Here is a 22340-nt window from a genome sequence, read left to right on the forward strand (position 1 = left end):
TGTGCTATGATACACTTCCACAAACATGTGTTGTGAAGATCAGACTTTGATAGATCCCTGTTCTTTAAATAAAACAGGGTGCCCACTCACACCTGATTGTCATCCCATTGATTGAAAACACCTGACTCTAATTTCACCTTCAAATTAACTGCTAATCCTATTTCTCTTGCCACTCACAGATATGTAATATTGGATCTTTTTCCTCAATAAATAAATGACCAAGTATAATATTGTTGTCTCATTTGTTTAACTGGGTTCTCTTTATCTACTTTTAGGACTTGTGTGAAAATCTGATGATGTTTTAGGTCATATTTATGCAGAAATATAGAACATTCTAAAGGGTTCACAAACTTTCAAGCACCATTGTATACTCCCCCTTAACACTTAGACTCACTGCATTCTGGGATTTGGAGTCCAGCGTTTGCTTTAATCTCCATGTCCATGACTTCCCTGCTGAATTTTTACTTCATACTATATGATGAGAACAGAGACAAGAAGCTCTTGATCTGTTTTTAGGAGCTAATAACTAAACCTGACCACTGTTCCATATGTTTTCTCTGATGAAACTCCAACATTCCAATAATCCCACTGAAAACGGGAAAGACAGTTCTTCTGATCATTTTGGTGTTCGGAAACATGAAAATGTGTTTTTACCTCACCATAAGCGATGGTGTCTGTGTACGTTCGCATTTCAGTGTAAATGTTCTTCAGGAACCAACGGAAGGGCCGACACTGCAGCCTCTCCCTCAGGAGCTTCCTCTCGCTGATGTCGCCAATATCAATCCTTGAGTCCTACACACACAAACACACAAAAGTGAGATAAGAGAGCTCCAACAGGATCTCATGAAGAGCATTAAGGGCTTTTGATATGGCATAGTGGCTCAATCAAAAACACAGATTTACCCAAGCAGGTATTTTGCACCTTTAGTTTTGCAACGCCTACTTAGATCAAAAGGTGCAGGCTGTCTACTGGTACCTCGTCTAGTGAAGGCTACATCAGGGGGCGGAGCCTTTTCTTACAAAGCCCCACAGTTATGGAACAGCCTTCCAAGTAGTGTTCAGGACTCAGACACAGTCTCAGTGTTTAAGTCTCGGCTGAAAACGCATCTTTTTAGTCAAGCCTTTTGTTAATAGTTTTTTATTAGGTAGATCTGGAGGGTCCTCAGGCCGAGTGTTTTGGTAAACTAGGATGTATGGTTGCTGTCACTCCCCCACTCTTACCGTACATGTTCACTCGGGTTTGTTGATGGTGTAGCGGGTGGCTGCTTTATGTCCCAGGGCTCCATCATGTCTGTGTTACCTTCTGACTCTCCCTTTATGTTCTGCTATCATAATTAGTCTTGCTGGAGTCCCTGCTTGCACTCAGTGCAAAATGTACACTGCTCTTACTCATTAGGTGACATTGGGCATACCTAACAACCCGTGTTCCCCCCGTCTCTTCCCTCTGTCTGTCCCTCTCTGTTGAGTTACATGTCAATCCTGAGACACCAATAAGAAGAACCTCTTCTGCTCCTCAGACCTGCTTGATCCATCCTGATGTCCTATGTCTGGCTGGAGTCTCATCACATCGCTCCTGTGGAGGTCGGCTCCATATGGACAGTCAAAAGTCGCACTTGGAAGACGCTCTGGACATGTACAGTAATACATTTATGTCTGAGGACTACATTTGACTTGCTAACTTTAGGACTGCAGTTGTCCTGAACAGTTCTGATTCAAGTTTCCATCAATGAAGAGTTTATAACTTCAACAGAATAGACTTCATGTTAAAACTATAATGAATTTCCTGGTTACACAGTTATACTTTGTGACTCTATAGGACACAGTTATAGAAGTGAGTTATTTATAATCATGCTGTCTGTTATCACCCAGATGAGGATGGGTTCCCTTTAGAGTCTGGTTCCTCTCGAGGTTTCTTCCTTGTGTCGTCTGAGGGAGTTTTTCCTCACCACCGTCACCACAGACTTGATCATCAGGGATAAATTAGGGATAAAATTAGCTCATGTTTAAAGTCTTTACTTTTCTGTAAAGCTGCTTTGGACAATGTAAATTGTTAAAAACACTATACAAATAAACGTGACTTGACTTTAACCAATCACTGAAACCTGATGTCATCATTGTGCGCCACTGATTCCACCTACTCCACTCGTAAGACGCAATGCAGTGTCTCCAGATAGGAAAGCTGTTTTGTTCCAATGTGTTTCTGGTTATAAAACAAAACTGTTCATCGAATCGATCCTGGTCAGGGTCCCTGCTTTTTGGGAGATGGGAAGAAGCTGGAGAACTGAAAGGAAACCTGAGCTCCACCCCAAGATCCAACCCCGAACCCTGAGCTGTGAGGTGCTAAAACTTTCTGCTGTACCATGATGATAGCGCAGTTCAGTACTGTTGATTTTAATGACTTGACCATAGTTTTCAATATAAGCATCGACTACTGCTGTCAGTTCTGTTCACTGAGTTGTTTTACCTGCAGTGGAACATTCCAGGCCATGTACACATGGTTCCTGAACTCGTCCATCCATACTTCAGCGACTCGGAACGCGTTCCTACGCACGTGAGCTGCCAGGTCATCCGTGTACGGCTTGTGGGCGCGCTCGATGTGAGCTATTCTGGAACAGGGGAGAACCTCTACGCTACCCCCACACAACCACACCTGGGAAAACACACACACACACGCTACAGTTTTCACTGTAATCATATCCATGGAAGGCAATACTTGAAAATCGTTCCATTCCATTACAGGCATTTAGCAGACGCTCTTATCCAGAGCGACATATATACAACATACCCAGAGCAGCCTGGGGAACAGTTGGGGGTTAGGTGCCTTGCTCAAGGGCACTTCAGCCATTCCTGGTGCTCCAAGGAATCAAACCAGTGACCTTTTGGTCCCAAAGCTGCTTCTCTAACCGTTAGGCTAATCATGAGAATACCGTACCTTCCATTGTGACCTGTTTGATCTGCCATACTTGGTTCATCTTTGATTCCCAGGTACATTACATTTCTAAAACTGTATATAAAGGTGATGATACACGGGGCAACTCTTTGGGCAGTGTTGCCGGGCAACTGCGTTTTGACAATTTCCCATTGCGATCATTTCTATCTGAATGATTTTGATAGTTTTGAGCAACTTTTTATTGTTAAGATCATCCAATCTTAGTGCTAGCAGGGAATCGCATGACCACCTGAGTGCTTCTGAAAATTTCAACAAAGATGGCGGCGTCTCCGGCAGTGGAGTGAAGAAAAAGAAAGAGAGATGACTTGTATCTTTTTATGCTGGTAAGTTATGCTCTGTGTAAACCCAAAGTGGTGAATTTACCTTATCAAATGCTTAGAAAACCAACAGACATCTATTTTTATGCTCAGGTTAGAATTAAGACATTGATGTTTGTTTTTTTTCTTCAGCTAAGTGTAAACTGCCGTTAGCTAACCACCGCTCCATAGAGATTGAATGGGATTTAGCTAACTAGCGATGGTTTTTGCTAACATAGTTAGCTGAAAGTTATCGCTAGCTATCAAGTCAGTTTTGTTCCAGAAGTGATTCTTACTTGAGCGAAATAAATAAAGGCTGAAGCCAAGACAAAAGTGACAGCTGCAAATGTTTCGGTGTCCATCTTTGCGGTGTCTGTCTCCCTGGCAACAGATTTGCTCTTATCTGATTGGTTGTTGCCCTAATTAGGTGCCCTGTGTCTCGTCACCTTTACTCTACAGATTCATGGTTGATCTACACTGTAGTTAATTTTTAAACCTGGCAGTTGTGACAGAAAATAAGTAACATTTTGGGAAAACAGTCCTGTCCATCACCTCCGTGTCATAATTTCATCAATCGTTCTACCTTTCTGAATGCAGAAAATCCAGTGTTCCTGCAAAAAAGTTTAAAATCAGCTGGTGACGGAAACATAAATCAGGCTAATGTTAATACGGAGCTGTGTAAGGGCGTCAGTTTGGCATAAACCCAGCAGAGATGTCCATCTCCCTAAAGAGCTGAAGGTGCCAACTGCACTAAATGTCACGAGTCCAAAAAACGCCCCGTGGCGGTCATTAATCAGAGTTTATTAAGCTGCACAAAGAAAAGCCTCTGAGCTCAGGCTATGAGTCAGCTACAGGAACAGAAATGAAATGAAAGCGGGAATATCTGCTTCAGAAAATTAAATGAACAGAAGAAAAACACTAGAACAGACAATCAAGACTAAAATTCGATCCCTGACCCGCACACACCGTTCCTGCGATACACTCCGGAATCACAATGTCCGTGACCAGGAAAAATCGCTGTACTCAGAGATAAGTTAAGCGTGCATGGTGGGAATTTAATCGATATTCAAACCAGAGACTTAATTACCATTAATTAATGAATCAATTATTACTATCGTCCGTTTAAAGTCCGTCACAGGAGATCATCTTAATCTGTGATTCTGCAAATATTTTACGGATCAAGTTACAAATGAAGTGATAGCTGTAAGTGTAGCAGGTGAGTGCTTGTTCAGCTTATCCTTCAAAACACTGACACGTTTTCTTTAAAGGAGAACTCACTCAATTAACCAATGCATTATTTTACTAATTTGAAAAAAATAAAGCTAATTAAAAGTTTGATTAGAGGAAGAAGCCTTTATTTGTCACATGTACACTCACGCACAGGCTTAAGTACAGTGAAATTTCTCCTGTGGATTTAACCCATCTGAAGCAGTGAACACACACGTACACAAGTGAGCAATGAGTGCGCGCACACACACACACACACACACACACACACACACACACACACACACACACACACACACACACACACAGAGCATTGGGCAGCTATGCTACAGCACCTGGGGAGCAGTTGGGGGTTAGGGGCCTCACTCAAGGGCACTTCAGCCCAACCTCAGGCCCTGGCTGCCTCATGTTAACCGAACTGCATGTCTTTGGACTGCGGGGGAAACCGGAGAACCTGGAGGAAACCCACATAGACACAAGGAGAACATACAAACTCCACACAGAAAGACGCCCAGGCCCACGGGCGCAGATAGAGGGGGGGACGGGGGGGATTCGTCCTACCCAGATTTAAATTCACCTCGTTCGGTCCCCCCCACTCATAGGGAGGAAAAAACGTCTATGCTGTCTTTCTTTGCATAAGGCAAACCTCACGGAAAAATCAAAAGACTAATTACCATTCGGTTTATTGAGGTGCACAGCAGTACATACATAGTTGCAACTGCACAGACTACACAGGTTGCGAGCTTGAGCTTGGTTGCTATGGTTACCCACAACAAGTTTGACAGGCATATCAGGGACAGCTCCTCCTAGTTCAGGACCCCAACACGGCATGATGAAGGGTGCCAAAAGGCAGAAAACGATTGCATCGTTTTTTCAAAAAAAAAAAAACGACTGTAAGTAAACTGTGCCTTACTTTATCATATCACCTTGCAATTTTTTGATAGTCTGTTCAAAGTAATGTCGTAATGAAAGTAAAATCGTACGGAGTAGAGATGCCTTTCTGGTAGCCTCCTTCTTTCGGTGGTAGCCTGTAGATACAGTGCTCAGAAGGCAGTTTTAATGTTTAATCTGGCATTCCCTGCCATAATTTCAGTGAGCATATTGTTTCATAAGGAAACTTTGCGAAGAGTTGTTGACTGACTGCCACTCACGCAACACATAGGCATAGTTAGAAAGTCAGGATGCACTGGTTTACACCAGTACAGAAATTGCAGTTTTGCAATTTCTGTGCGTGATGATAATGTGTAAACTTTGGATTTCCATAGGCTATGTTAAAATGTTATCATTGTCCTGGCCTGCAGGTAGTTCCTGGTGATGGCAGTGAGGGAGGTGAAAATAACATGTATACACACTACCGTTCAAAAGTTTGGGGTCACCCAGACAATTTTGTGTTTTCCATGAAAAGTCACACTTTTATTTCCCACCATAAGTTGTAAAATGAATAGAAAATATAGTCGAGACATTTTTCTGGCCATTTTGAGCATTTAATCGACCCCACAAATGTGATGCTCCAGAAACTCAATCTGCTCAAAGGAAGGTCAGTTTTATAGCTTCTCTAAAGAGCTCAACTGTTTTCAGCTGTGCTAACATGATTGTACAAGGGTTTTCTAATCATCCATTAGCCTTCTGAGGCAATGAGCAAACACATTGTACCATTAGAACACTGGAGTGATAGTTGCTGGAAATGGGCCTCTATACACCTATGGAGATATTGCACCAAAAACCAGACATTTGCAGCTAGAATAGTCATTTACCACATTAGCAATGTATAGAGTGGATTTCTGATTAGTTTAAAGTGATCTTCATTGAAAAGAACAGTGCTTTTCTTTCAAAGATAAGGACATTTCAAAGTGACCCCAAACTTTTGAACGGTAGTGTGTGTGTATATATATATACAGGGTGCGATTTGTCAAAAAACCAGAAGGGGGGATGTTTTTTTTTAATCATGAAACGTCACAAATCTAAGGTCTAACAGCTCAATAACATCCGATGATATCAAATGAATAACACTGTGGCAGCGGGGGCGTGGTCAAGCATCGGTCTGTGACAGGAGGGCGGAGTCAGGGAAGGTAAGTGGCAGAATCACTACACCTGTCGTTAATTCATGTGTTTGTGTGTCTTCCCAGTGACCACGCCCTATTTAAGGAGAGAGAGCGAGAGCAGCGGGAGCTCTCTCCACAACTAGACGACTGATGTGTGTGCGTGTGTGAGAGTGCAGATAGAAGCTGAAAAGCTGAATAAAAGCGAGTTGTGTGAAATCAGTTCTGTCCTGCCGTCCTTCTGTCACAGACCGATGCTTGACCACGCCCCCGCTGCCACAAACACTAAATGAAAACGAACACTAAACCAGAGATAGTAAATTCATCTTCCTATCTCTCTGACTAAATACACGAACACTAACACACAACAAAGTTCGCATTGCTTGTCGCGTTGCTGTGATGTTTCTCTCCCTCCGGATTAAATGGACAGTGACTCGAAAATCACTGAAATACATGAATACTAAATGAACAGTTTGCTCTGATGGCGCAGTTCATGTGGCCTTTTCTGCTTTCCCGTCGGTGCGCTATCCGCCGCGTTTCGCCCTTCTTTAATCCACATTTCTGCGAATTTCTCAGCAGGGAAGGAACGCACGTCTGGCCCATTGACAGCGAGGAAAAGAAGGCTGTCAGTGTGGATACATTCATTCTGTTGCGCTCATCAGTAAGGATGTGATTCATGGCGCTAAATCCACGTTCACACTCTGGATATTGTTTTTATCTACAATGTATCTATTTGCTGGGGACGTTCGTGAACATCAAAGCTGCCACTTCAGGTCATTTTGAAAGTAGATGTATGTATGTATGTATGTATGTAGAAAGTAGTAGTAGTGAATGTAGACCATAGAAAACTGTCACAACATGCCTGTCATGTCAACTTTATTTTTGGTTTGTTTGTTTTATTGACAGGGTTGTCTCCGAGGATTTTTTTTCAGCAGAGATAAAAACCAGAGGGGGGGATGATCCCCACCATCCGCCCCAGCAAATCGCACCCAGTATATATATATATATATATATATATATATATATATATATATATATATATATACACAAAATGGAATCATTTGCTGACAGCTCAGTCCATCCCAGTTCAAAAATCCTATCTGCGCCCCTGCCCAGGCCACTGGGCTGATTGAATGAATGCAGAATAGAAAGTGATCCGTTTGCCCTTTTCATAGCTGTAGTTTAAAACTGAACACTTTAAAGGTTATTTTTCTTAAATTTTTTTCCACTTTATTTATTATAAATTCATTTTTTAGACACCAATAAAGTTCTCAAGGCTGACTGAAAACTCACTCTAATACGGAATGAATACTGAGAGCTGGTTTACAGGGCAGTGAAAGGCTGTGTGTGTGCGCGCACAAGCTGGAGTGTGTTGGTGTGTGTACGCACGCACTGGAGTGTGTCAGTGTGTGTGCATGCGCTGGAGTGTGTTGGTGTGTGTACGCACGCACTGGAGTGTGTCAGTGTGTGTGCAGGCGCTGGAGTGTGTTGGTGTGTGTACGCACGCACTGGAGTGTGTCAGTGTGTGTGCAGGCGCTGGAGTGTGTTGGTGTGTGTACGAACGCACTGGAGTGTGTCGGTGTGTGTGCATGCGCTGGAGTGTGTTGGTGTGTGTACGCACGCACTGGAGTGTGTCAGTGTGTGTGCAGGCGCTGGAGTGTGTTGGTGTGTGTACGCACGCACTGGAGTGTGTCAGTGTGTGTGCAGGCGCTGGAGTGTGTTGGTGTGTGCGTGCACGTTGGAGCATGTCGGTGAGTGCATGCGCACTGGAGTGTGTCAGTGTGTGTGCAGGCGCTGGAGTGTGTTGGTGTGTGCGTGCACATTGGAGCATGTCGGTGAGTGCATGCGCACTGGAGTGTGTTGGTGTGTGTGTGCACGCTGGAGTGTGTCGGTGTGTGTGCAGGCGCTGGAGTGTGTTGGTGTGTGCGTGCACGTTGGAGCATGTCGGTGAGTGCATGCGCACTGGAGTGTGTTGGTGTGTGTGCACACGCTGGAGTGTGTCGGTGTGTGTGCGCACGCTGGAGTGTGTTGGTATGTGCGTGTACTGGAGTGTGTCGGTGTGTGCACAATCTGGAGCGTGTTGGTGTGTGTGTGTGCGTGCGTGCGTGCTGGGGTGTGTTAGTGTATGCACGCTGGAGTGTGTGTGTGTTTGTGTGTGTACACCTGAGTGTAGTGTGAGCTCACAGATTACAAATTTTATTTGCACAGAAATTTGCTGCATTGGAATATAGCTGACTTCTACAGCACAACAACGATAAATCTGCTGTGTGTGTGTGTTTCGCACCAGTTCTCTTTCATCCACCCACTGCACTCCTGAGTGTCACCAGCAACATTCATTTTCCCTTCAAAATCCCCGCCTCTCTCTCTCTCTCTCTCTCTCTCACACACACACACACACACACTTTCTCTCTCTCATCCTTCTTCTTTCCCAGTCTCTCTTTCACTTTCTCATTCTCTCTCCTATTTTTTCTTTCTCTCTCTCCCCTTCTCTCATTCACTCCTCCTCCCTTTTTATCTCTTTATAGTCTCTCTCTCTCTCAGTCTCATTGTCTCTATCACTCTCTCTATTTCTCTTCTCTCTCTCTCTCTCCCCTCCCCCCATTAGGTGATGTATAAATGGAAGAGAAAAGCGGCAGCAGAGATTTACATGTCCTCAGTCAGAAGCTGCTCTTCACGCTGATGTTCTCCTGTGGAGCTCAGAGCTGTGTGTCGCACCACAAAGAGCTGCAGAAAACAATCAACACACTCACGGCTACAAAAACACACACCTGAACGACATCACTGTTCCACACATTTAGAACAAAAACATGACCCTGAGCAGCAAACAGTGGTGAATGAATGAATACCTCACCTGACACACACACACACACACACTGAATACGAATGTGTTGGTTGATGTTATGATGATGTTTCGGTGTGTGTTTTTATTTTGTGCATTTAATGAATGATGTTCAACTGCTGTAGTACACAACTCTTCTCCTGTGGGATCAGTGAAGGTCATCTATCCATCATCCAACTATCCATCATCCATCTCTCCATCATGGCATCAATTTATCCAGTTTCCATCCATCCATCCATCCATCCATCCATCCATCCATGACTTCATTCATATATCTTTCCATGCGTCCATCAATAGTCTATTCAACCATCCATCCTCCCAAAACATCTGATAACTAAAGTGTGTTGCGAACAACAGCTCAACCTTTCTCATGGCATCCATCCATCCATCCATCCATCCATCCATCCATCCATCCATCAATAATCCATTCATCCATCCATCCAAAATGTATGATAGCTAATGTGTGTTGCAACCTCACTCATGGCATCCATTTATCCATCTTTCCATTCATCCATCATCCATCCATCCATCTGTCCATCCACCCATGCATCAATAATCCATCCACCCAAATCATCTGATAGCTAACATGTGTTGCGAGCAATAGATCAACCTTACTCATAGCATTTATCCATCCAGGGGCGTATCACCCGCGGGGGATGCACACGTTTCATCCCCCCCCACTTTTGTTGAAACACAATTTCATCCCCCGCACTTTTGTCAGATTAAAATGACATCATTATGAAAATTATACAGTTACTGTAAAATGTGTAACAAGGAAGTAAACTATTGCCATAACGTTAGACAAAAAACAGCCACGCAACGGACTCAAAACAGTTTGCGTAGCGTGCCGATAGCGCTCAATAATACAGTATCTGTCTGCAGAGCCAACACCAGTTTTACCGCTCCTGATTCACCGTTCCAGGTTTGATGTCGCATGCGGTGCTTACTGTGCCTGGCTCTGCAGCTCTGCAGACAGACCCTTCTCAAAGCGCTTGCGATGCCGTCGTTCAAACAGTTGTCCCAGGTGCCATGCTGTAAAAGGTTGTGTTAATAGTAGTTACTAGTTGTAAAGTCAGTTGAGGCAAGTTTTTTATTACGAGTGTGTGTTTGTACCAAGTCTACTTTTCATGCATTATAACTGCTTATCACTTTTTAGAAGAGTTTTTCAATTGAGATTTAAAGGCATTTCAAATCGAATGAATGTTCAATAATTGTTGTACAGTAATGTTATTTGGCCATTAAGTGTTTGTTGTATGTGTAGTCTATTGCATCATTTTCAAATTTTATGCATTAAACCTGATGTAATGCATGATGCAAACAAGTTTTGTACACGAGTTTGAATAATTAAAGACATTAAAAGCAGGAACTGCCCCGTCTTATTTGAATGCTATACTAAAGAGGTCCTTCCAGGATGCTGCGCTTCTCCAACATGAACTGATTAGCCATGCCTCCTGCTCACACAAAGCGATCCCAGTCCAAACTGTTATGCATGATGGTGTATGATCTATACACTGTGTATGACTTCTTGGGCTATGTGAAGTTTTTGGTTTTGTTTATATCAGTGTATACCAGTGTAGGCAGCAATACTGACATCTCTGTTATAGAACAGTATCCTGTTACCTAGAATTATCACTCAATACTTTTTGCCTTCACTTACTGAATAATTACATAGCCCTGGCAGTAACAACACCAAAACCCAACATGATAGATCTCTGCGTGAAATGCAGAACTTGGCTGGAGTCAACTGGATTTATAGGCTTTCTGCTGTCCTCCCTTTCATTTGCATCCATGGACCATGGGTATGAAAAAGTTCCATATCAGTCATTGACAGTACATCACAGTGTACACTCCGGGCGTGTATATAGCCATAAACCGATTTCTAATGATATGGTTTCCCCATTCCAGAACACCCCCACTTTTGGAAAGCTTGATACGCCCCTGTATCCATCCATCCATCCATCCATCCATCCATCCATCCATCCATCCACCAATATTCAATTCATATATCATGCATCTTTTGATCCATCCATTTATTTCTTCATTCATCTAACTTTCCATGTATGCATCAATAATCCATCCATCCATCAATCCATCCATTCATCCACCCAAATCATCTGATAGCTAATGTGTGTTGCAAACAACAGAATAACCTTTCTTATGGCATCCATCCATCCATCCATCCATCCATCCATCCATCCATCCATCCATCCATTAATAATCAATTTATATATCATTCATCTTGTGATCCATCCATTTATTTCTTCATTCATCTAACTTTCCATGTATGCATCAATAATCCATCCATCCATCCATCCATCCATCCATCCATCCATCCATCCATCCATCCATCCATCCATCCATCCATCCATCCAAATCGTCTGATAGCTAATGAGTGTTGCAAACAGATCAACCTTTCTTATGGAATCCATTTATCCATCTTTCCGTCTATCATCCATCCATCCATTAATAATCAATTTATATATAATTCATCTTTTGATCCATCCATTTATTTCTTCATTCATCTAACTTTCCATGTATGCATCAATAATCCATCCATCCACCAAATTGTCTGATAGCTAATGTTTGTTGCAAACAACAGATCAACCTTTCTTATGGCATCCATCCATCCATCCATCCATCCATCCATCCATCCATCCATCCATCCATCCATCCATCCATCCATCCAAGCATTAATTCATCCATCAGTCATGATAATTACAGTTTTTCTCAGGTGTTTAACTGCACTGACTGAGCTATTAGTGCATGTCATCAATTCCAAACACGTATGAGCAAAACAGCAAACATTTTTGCACAACAGTAAACACTTTCTCATTGCTTGCACATCATTTCATTGCTAAAGGACATTTTGCAAAACACTGGACACAGTGCTCATTTGGCAACACAAAAGTCACATGGGAGTGTCTGATCAAGCATATCACAACAACAGCCAGCAGCTGCTAATGCCCAGTCCCAAACACTTCCTCAAACTGGGCCAGACTTGCAATTGGATAACCACTTCCTGCAAATCTAACTCTAAATCTGTTCAGGTTCCTGTCTAAAGTCTTGATTTTATTTTTCTTTTTAGAGTCAACATGTGTTTTTGGTTGTTTTAATTTACCATGTGTTCTGTTTGAAACCTCCTACACACTCCAATCAACTCAAAAATATACAATTTAAATGGGAACCATGCTTGACTTCACTATAATTGTATTCATTATCATTTTCAGGGGTGCCAATAATACTGCTGTTGTTGAAAATAATTATTTCTTGATGATGGATTTGTTTTTCTCTGAATATATTTATTTAAATTAAAGGTTGGCTTTTTCTCATTTTTTCAGTGTGAGATGAAGTGACTTCACCAAAAGATAGATTTTTTCGAATCCTTTTTACAAGGCGGGGGGGGGGGGGGGGGGCAATAATCACAGAGAGCACTGTATATTTCTGTTTGTGGATGAAACTGATTTCAATCTGGCCAAGACCAGGAGGCATGGGAGGAAAGCAATAGGGCACAGGGTAACAGAACAGACACCAGGGCAGAGAGGTGTAAACATTACTACAGGGAGTACTTCAAAAAGTTCTTGGCCTCACCCAGAAACAAGGGGCATAACTCCCATTTTGGGGTGTAACTGTATACTATAAAGCCTTATATCACTGTCCACAAAAGCTCAAATGAAAGAAGCACTCAAAGAAGAAAGGAGTAGAAAAATTCTAGCTGCAGCCAATGTGCCCGTCCACACAGCACAGGTGGCGGGGCAGAAACAGCCAAATGTGGCTTTGAACTGTTGCCCCATGCACCTTACTCACCCAACCTGGCACCGCCTGACCTCTATCCATTACAGACACTTAGCAGATGCTCTTATCTAGAGTGACGTACAGTGTACCCTGGGGAGTAGTTGGGGGTTAAATGCCTTGCTCAAGGGCACTTCAACCATTCCTGCTGGTCCAGGGAATCGAACCAGGTCCCAAGGCTGCTTCTCTAACCATTAGGCCATGGCTTCCCCCTATATGTTTCCCAAAGTGAAATCTCACTTGCCTGGTCACCATTTTCAAAGTGATTATTAAGTCATCTATGCTGTTGAGGAAGATCTGGAGGCTCAATATGTGACCCATGATGTGATGTGAACTGTCTTTATTCTATTCTATTCTATTCTATTCTATTCTATTCTATTCTATTCTATTCTATATAAAATAGATGGCATAGAGGCATTAATCATAGTTGCACAGGAACATGCCCTAAGCACAAGATTGATAGAGTCCAGGGTCTACCACACAAGGCAGGACCCCAGGTGCAGACTGTACACAGATACCCCCGAGTCAATCCAGGACAAAACAGCAGGGCGTAAGATGCTAGCAGGAAGTGTACATGGAACGCCATAACCAAGTGGCTGGCATAATGTACAGAAACATCTGTCCCAAGTTGGAAGTCCCAAGGTCAAAGTGGGACACACCTCTGAAGGTGGTTGAAAATGACCAAGCTAAGATCCTGTGGGACTTCTGGATACAGACGGACAAACTGGTAATGGCTAATCAACCGGACATGGTAGTGGTGGACAAATGAGAGAACAAGGTTGTGGTGACAGATGTGGCAATATGAAGTGACAGTAACATCAGGAAAAAGGAACTTGAGAAGCTCGAGAAGTATCAAAGGCTGAAAGAAGAGCTGGAAAAGATGTGGAAAATGAAGACAACAGTGGTCCCTGTGGTGATAAAAGCACTCGGTGCAGTGACCCCCGAAATGGAAGAGTGGCTCCAACAGATCCCAGGAACAACATCTGAGATCTCAGTCCAGAAAAGCACAGTCCTAGGAACAGATACTGCGCAGGACCCTCAAACTCCCAGGCCTCTGGTAGAGGACCCGAGCTTGAGGGAAAATTTGAATTTCCCCTCATGGGGCTCAATAAAGGAATATGGGTCTGTCTCAGAAACTGGGTACTGAGGGGGTACCCCACTAAATATACTCACAGTCAATAAACTATATGGTTCTGAATGGTGATGTTGGTTTTAATTTGAAATAAAATAATGAAAAAAATAATACAGATAAAACTAAATCTTTGATGTGAATACTCTATTCAGAATTTGGCAAAAATTCTGCAAATTTGTGGAAAAATGGCGGCTTGATCTGGGACATGATAAACAGTTGACTACATCGCATTCCCTTAAAAAGGTTGTAGTCCACTGAAAAGTCTACAGTTATCACTAATTGTATTTTAAGTTGTAACTTTATCCACCTAAGGTTTGGTGCGCTCACAGAATAATCATAACCGTAATAAAACATCATGCAAAATATTTGATCACCGTTGTAACTCCATTTTCCGCATACTCAAAACCAATACGATCGTGTGTTTTGATCTAAACGGAAAGCCTCAGGGTCGAAGTCACTACCTCACCAAAAGTAGTAACTTACAATCACTACGCCATATAAAAATGTATTTATAAATTTGCGATTTTGTTTTTTAAAACGAAAGCTGAAAGTTAGGTATAGAATATGTTTCTTACAGAATATGTTACGATGGTAGCTGGTCTTGTATGAATTTCTGAGCTATAAAATGAGTCGTGGTCTATTTTTTACCGTAGTGTGTTATTTGTGTGCGGGGAAGGACACGCATTAACAATTTGCATGTGTAGAATGGAATTTTCCACTCCAACAGTTAGAAGTTGATCGTGCTTCCATTTGCGGTCTTTCTGTTACGCGGGTGATCTGTTCGGACGTTATCACTGAAAAGGTGAGTTTTGACAGTTTTATTTTGTTTTAGTCTTGCAGTGTAAGGCAATAGAATGTTTCTTTTTCATCTTACTTTTCATATTTCGTAGTGTTTGCGTGTTTTTGGCCAATATTTTGCAACCATTGTCAATTTAGATCGAACTTTTGATAGAATCTACGGCCAGTTGTTTTGCCCCGCCCCCGTTCCATCCGGTGCGGTAGTGATGTCCCGATGCTCGTGCAGACGCAGCAGAGACCCACGCGACCTTCACCCGGTACAGTCGCTGTTCTTTTACCACCGCCGTTATTCTCATCTTTCCGGTGTGTTCTTGATTTTTCCATTGTGTCCTATTTCGCCAAATCAAATACCCAAAATGTATCAGATTAGTGAATAATCAATTCAGTCATCATAACTTGGCATTTTTAACCCAAGCAATCAAAAAGAGGAAATTTATTCAATATTTTCACTCATCTGTGAAGGAGGGGCTTTAATTTTTCATGATGGAGTTATTTTATATGGAAATCAATTTTACAAAAGCATTTGAATTGCAATCAAAAAAATTTTCCACAGTGGAGGCCAGATAAAGCAAGATACTATCTTTATTCTTATTAAACATGACAAAAGAAACATTGAGTGTTAGGTAAATGCAAAAAAAAAAAAAGTAAAATTAGAAAATTTATTTTTTGACCATAATGTCCCAAATGAGAGACCAGTTTCTGAGATGGACCCATATATCTTATCTTATCTTTTAGTCGAGAGTTTTGCAGGAAAGATGAGGAGTTTGCAAAATGTGTTGGTGTTATGCAGGCTGTGTTGGCTGGTAAGAGAATGTGGTTAATGTTCTGACCAATGATTTTAAGCGCCTGACTATAGACAGCACTATTACAGAGAAACTAATTCCAAGCTTCAATAAGAACAAAAGGATAAAAACCAAAGACAAAAACATATGCCATGCAAGTGAGCTGTCTTTGTGTCTCTCTCTGTCGTATCTGCAGTCACCACATGGTTTTGTGTTTCCTCGGGAGAACCAACACTGACAGCAAGAATCCACATTAACTCCAAAACAATGTTCATTATGCAAAAAGCAAATGGGGAGGGGACAGATGTTCAGCGCTCTGATTTGCCAGCAGAATGGTTCATTTGCATAATTATTGACAACAGTGCTGATGGTCCATGAATGAATGATATCTGTTTTTCCTCCAGCAGTCAGAAATCTTCCTGTTTTTCTGCAGAGCCGCTGCCAGAGATCCTTAATGCTGAAATAATCTGCTACAGAAATTCACAGGCGAGGATGTTTTTAGCTAAAGGGTGGACTTGTTTTCTTCCTGACTGCGTTAGCTGGTTTCTGAAAGAGCAATAGAAATCTAGAAAATATGCTAATTTTGTTTCTGCTGTAATAACTCTGTTACTCTACCAATGCTTTGTTAAAACTCTAACTATGCTCTCTTATAACACACTTCTTTTATATGCGATAAAATGTTCTATCTATGCATTAGAGCTCTACGTTCTGCCACAAGCATATCACGATGCACATCAATTTTCACTAGAATACCACATTCTGCACCAATCGTATCATTTCATTCCATATGAGGCTCTCGAGTGGATATTGAACAAGAAGACAGAGTCATCTATATCCCCTGCCCTATATACCAAGTTTCAAGATATTATTTGTCACATTTTTCAAGTTCTGCTGCAGGAAACCAACCCGACCTCTTTACACTGACCTCAGCAGCCCATGGCATAAACCCACCGGACTTTTGGTCCAGGTGAGCTAAAAATAAAAATTTCTTGCATTTCTTAGTATCAAAAGGCACAAATACATTACTTAATCAACACATATACCAACTTTCAAGATCATACCACTCATAGTTTTCAAGTTCTGCTCTGGAAACAAAACCTACCCCTAAGACTAACCTGAGAGACTAAGTCTGAAATTATTTCCATGGAAACATGAAAAATTAAAATTTCTCTAATTTCTTAGTATGAAAAGGCACATCTACATCACCCTGTTAACACGTCTACCAAGTTTCAAATCCGTATCATGAATAGTTTTGGATATATGCTCCAGAAATGAGCATTGCTCTTTGCTAAGTCAAAATCTATTTTTTATGTAAAAATTTGAAAAATACTTTTTTCCAAAAATCCAAAATAGCAAAAGGCACCAGTTTACATGTTGCTTGATATGTATACAAAGTTTCATGGAGATAACTTCAGTAGTTTTAAAGAAATGGCCTGGAAACGAAAACGTGACCAGACAGACAGCCGGACAGACGTTACACTGTGCCAAAGCCACCAAATATATGGACAATACAATACAATACAATACAATACAATACAACAGCGCTAGCTGAGGCACCACTGCAACTGCACTGAATTTGAATTTAGTTTATCGTTTCTCCTTTATTAGGTCCAGCTGCTCCTCACAGAACATTAATATTCATCTTATAGAAGGTGCTGCAGGTTAGTCTGTGTCCAAATATGTTTTCTTTGATATCTCATAACTCCTTACTTCTCTTTTATGACACTATTTATACTCTGTCATAACTTTACAATCTACAGTTAGGTCCATATATATTTGGACACTGACACAAATTTTCTTTTTTTACCTGTTTACTGAAACATATTCAAGTTATAGTTATATAATGGACATGGACATAAAGTCCAGACTTTCAGCTTTCATTTGAGGGTATCCACATTAAAATTGGATGAAGGGTTTAGGAGTTTCAGCTCCTTAACATGTGCCACCCTGTTTTTAAAGGGACCAAAAGTAATTGGACAATTGACTCAAAGGCTATTTCATGGGCAGGTGTGGGCAATTCCTTCGTTATGTCATTCTCAATTAAGCAGATAAAAGGCCTGGAGTTGATTTGAGGTGTGTTGCTTGCATTTGGAAGATTTTGCTGTGAAGAAAACATGCGGTCAAAGGAGCTCTCCATGCAGGTGAAACAAGCCATCCTTAAGCTGCGAACACAGAAAAAACCCATCCGAGAAATTGCTACAATATTAGGAGTGGCAAAATCTACAGTTTGGTACATCCTGAGAAAGAAAGAAAGCACTGGTGAACTCATCAATGCAAAAAGACCTGGACGCCCACAGAAGACAACAGTGGTGGATGATCGCAGAATAATTTCCATGGTGAAGAGAAACCCCTTCACAACAGCCAACCAAGTGAACAACATTCTCCAGGAGGTAGGCGTATCAATATCCAAATCTACCATAAAGAGAAGACTGCATGAAAGTAAATACAGAGGGTTCACTGCACGGTGCAAGCCACTCATAAGCCTCAAGAATAAAAAGGCTAGATTGGACTTTGCTAAAAAACATCTAAAAAAGCCAGCACAGTTCTGGAAGAACATTCTTTGGACAGATGAAACAAGATCAACCTCTACCAGAATGATGGAAAGAAAAAAGTATGGCGAAGGCGTGGTACAGCTCATGATCCAAAGCATACCACATCATCTGTAAAACACGGTGGAGGCAGTGTGATGGCTTGGGCATGCATGGCTGCCAGTGGCACTGGGTCACTAGTGTTTATTGATGTGACACAGGACAGAAGCAGCCGGATGAATTCTGAGGTATTCAGAGACATACTGTGTGCTCAAATCCAGCCAAACTGATTGGTCGGCGTTTCATAATACAGATGGACAATGACCCAAAACATAAAGCCAAAGCAACCCAGGAGTTTATTAAAGCAAAGAAGTGGAATATTCTTGAATGGCCAAGTCAGTCACCTGATCTCAACCCAATTGAGCAGCATTTCACTTGTTAAAGACTAAACTTCAGACAGAAAGGCCCACAAACAAACAGCAACTGAAAACCGCTGCAGTAAAGGCCTGGCAGAGCATTAAAAAGGAGGAAACGCAGCGTCTGGTGATGTCCATGAGTTCAAGACTTCAGGCAGTCATTGCCAACAAAGGGTTTTCAACCAAGTATTAGAAATGAACATTTTATTTACAATTATTTAATTTGTCCAATTACTTTTGAGCCCCTGAAATGAAGGGATTGTGTTTAAAAATGCTTTAGTTCCTCACATTTTTATGCAATCATTTTGTTCAACCCACTGAATTAAAGCTGAAAGTCTGAACTTCAACTGCATCTGAATTGTTTTGTTCAAAATTCATTGTGGTAATGTACAGAACCAAAATTAGAAAAATATTGTCTCTGTCCAAATATTTGTGGACCTAACTCTATCTATCTATCTATCTATCTATCTATCTATCTATCTTACTACATACATTTGTCATTTCTTTTACCCTTTTACTTGCTCTGTTTTGTCCTTTCGATTTCTCATCCATCCATCAAGAATCCATCCATCACCAATCTACACATCCATCCATCACCAATCCACACATCCATCCATCACTAATCCACACATCCAACACCAATCTACCCATCCATCGACCCATCCACATATCCATCCACACATCCATCCATCACCAATCCACACATCCATCCACACATCCATCACTAATCCACACATCCATCACCAATCCATCCATCCATCCACACAGCCATCTCTCTTTCATTCAACCCCTCAGTCTTACTACATACATTTGTCATTTCTTCTACCTTTTTACTTGCTCTGTTTAGACTTTCTGTTTGTCATCCAGCCATCCATTGATCCATCCATCCATCAAACCATCTATCACCCATCGATCCATCACAAATCCATCACCTATCTATCCATCCAATCTGAAAATATTTGTTGTTGTCTGTATTCTATCTTTCAACCCCTCGATCATACTACATACATTTGTCATTTCTTTTACCTTTTTACTTACTCTGTTTTGTCCTTTCTATTTGTCATCCATCCATCTATATTATATTGTATCGATGCACTGTTATACAACCCCGATTCCAAAAAAGTTGGGACAAAGTACAAATTGTAAATAAAAACGGAATGCAATAATTTACAAATCTCAAAAACTGATATTGTATTCACAAAAGAACATAGACAACATATCAAATGTCGAAAGTGAGACATTTTGAAATTTCATGCCAAATATTGGCTCATTTGAAATTTCATGACAGCAACACATCTCAAAAAAGTTGGGACAGGGGCAATAAGAGGCTGGAAAAGTTAAAGGTACAAAAAAGGAACAGCTGGAGGACCAAATTGCAACTCATTAGGTCAATTGGCAATAGGTCATTAACATGACTGGGTATAAAAAGAGCATCTTGGAGTGGCAGCGGCTCTCAGAAGTAAAGATGGGAAGAGGATCACCAATCCCCCTAATTCTGCGCCGACAAATAGTGGAGCAATATCAGAAAGGAGTTCGACAGTGTAAAATTGCAAAGAGTTTGAACATATCATCATCTACAGTGCATAATATCATCAAAAGATTCAGAGAATCTGGAAGAATCTCTGTGCGTAAGGGTCAAGGCCGGAAAACCATACTGGGTGCCCGTGATCTTCAGGCCCTTAGACGGCACTGCATCACATACAGGCATGCTTCTGTATTGGAAATCACAAAATGGACTCAGGAATATTTCCAGAGAACATTATCTGTGAACACAATTCACCGTGCCATCCGCCGTTGCCAGCTAAAACTCTATAGTTCAAAGAAGAAGCCGTATCTAAACATGATCCAGAAGCGCAGACGTCTTCTCTGGGCCAAGGCTCATTTCAAATGGACTGTGGCAAAGTGGAAAACTGTTCTGTGGTCAGACGAATCAAAATTTGAAGTTCTTTATGGAAATCAGGGACGCCGTGCCATTCGGACTAAAGAGGAGAAGGACGACCCAAGTTGTTATCAGCGCTCAGTTCAGAAGTCTGCATCTCTGATGGTATGGGGTTGCATTAGTGCGTGTGGCATGGGCAGCTTACACATCTGGAAAGACACCATCAATGCTGAAAGGTATATCCAGGTTCTAGAGCAACATATGCTCCCATCCAGACGACGTCTCTTTCAGGGAAGACCTTGCATTTTCCAACATGACAATGCCAAACCACATACTGCATCAATTACAGCATCATGGCTGCGTAGAAGAAGGGTCCGGGTACTGAACTGGCCAGCCTGCAGTCCAGATCTTTCACCCATAGAAAACATTTGGCGCATCATAAAACGGAAGATATGACAAAAAAGACCTAAGACAGTTGAGCAACTAGAATCCTACATTAGACAAGAATGGGTTAACATTCCTATCCCTAAACTTGAGCAACTTGTCTCCTCAGTCCCCAGACGTTTACAGACTGTTGTAAAGAGAAAAGGGGATGTCTCACAGTGGGAAACATTGCCTTGTCCCAACTTTTTTGAGATGTGTTGTTGTCATGAAATTTAAAATCGCCTAATTTTTCTCTTTAAATGATACATTTTCTCAGTTTAAACATTTGATATGTCATCTATGTTCTATTCTGAATAAAATATGGAATTTTGAAACTTCCACATCACTGCATTCAATTTTTATTTACAATTTGTACTTTGTCCCAACTTTTTTGGAATCGGGGTTGTAATTCTATACGCTGTGCTAACTCCATACTCTGATTAAAGATTTCAGTAACAACTCAGAACATGCTCTATTACCACTCCAACAACGCTCGGTTTTAAATCTATAACATGTTCCAACTAAGCAGGCCGTTTCTGAACATTTGGGGGCCCTAAGCGACAGATTACTTCAGGGGAAGCCCCACCCACATCAATCATCTCATCTCATTACCTCTAGCCGCTTTATCCTGTTCTACAGGGTCGCAGGCAAGCTGGAGCCTATCCCAGCTGACTATGGGCGAAAGGCGGGGTACACCCTGGACAAGTCGCCAGGTCATCACAGGGCTGACACATAGACACAGACAACCATTCACACTCTCATTCACACCTACGCTCAATTTAGAGTCACCAGTTAACCTAACCTGCATGTCTTTGGACTGTGGGGGAAACCGGAGCACCCGGAGGAAACCCACGCGGACACGGGGAGAACATGCAAACTCCGCACAGAAAGGCCCTCGCCGGCTACGGGGCTCAAACCCGGACCTTCTTGCTGTGAGGTGACAACGCTAACCACTACACCACCGTGCCGCCCACATCAACCATATTATTGTATATGCAGAAATGAACAGAATTGATACTTGGATAAGGAAAATCCAGCTTAATAAACAGTAAATAACCAGAACAATATGCTGTACATAATGTAGGATAAAAACAGACATTTATGAGGCGCCCAAATATTTCTTTATAGAGCCTGAAAAATGATACTACTTAACCTGGTGAAAGTTTAAACTCTGGAAAATGATTTCTTCATATCGTTCTGCAAAGATTTGTTGTTTGTTTGTTACCTTTAAAGTAGGGTGAC

The 22340-nt window shown here is 41.6% G+C and overlaps 1 protein-coding gene across 1 annotated transcript in view; it reads right to left on the minus strand.

Moving 5' to 3' along the window:
* galnt18a (UDP-N-acetyl-alpha-D-galactosamine:polypeptide N-acetylgalactosaminyltransferase 18a) overlaps nucleotides 1-22340 on the minus strand; it is a 280427-nt gene that overhangs the window by 43391 nt on the left and 214696 nt on the right. The window contains exons 7-8 of the mRNA XM_060928436.1: nucleotides 2465-2650; nucleotides 655-792 (exon numbers count right to left, since the gene is read on the minus strand). Coding sequence (XP_060784419.1) covers nucleotides 655-792; nucleotides 2465-2650 — 324 coding nt within the window. The remainder of the gene's footprint in view (nucleotides 1-654; nucleotides 793-2464; nucleotides 2651-22340) is intronic.

The sequence above is a fragment of the Neoarius graeffei genome, chromosome 8 (genome assembly GCF_027579695.1).
Source record: "Neoarius graeffei isolate fNeoGra1 chromosome 8, fNeoGra1.pri, whole genome shotgun sequence".
NCBI classification, from domain to species: domain Eukaryota; kingdom Metazoa; phylum Chordata; class Actinopteri; order Siluriformes; family Ariidae; genus Neoarius; species Neoarius graeffei.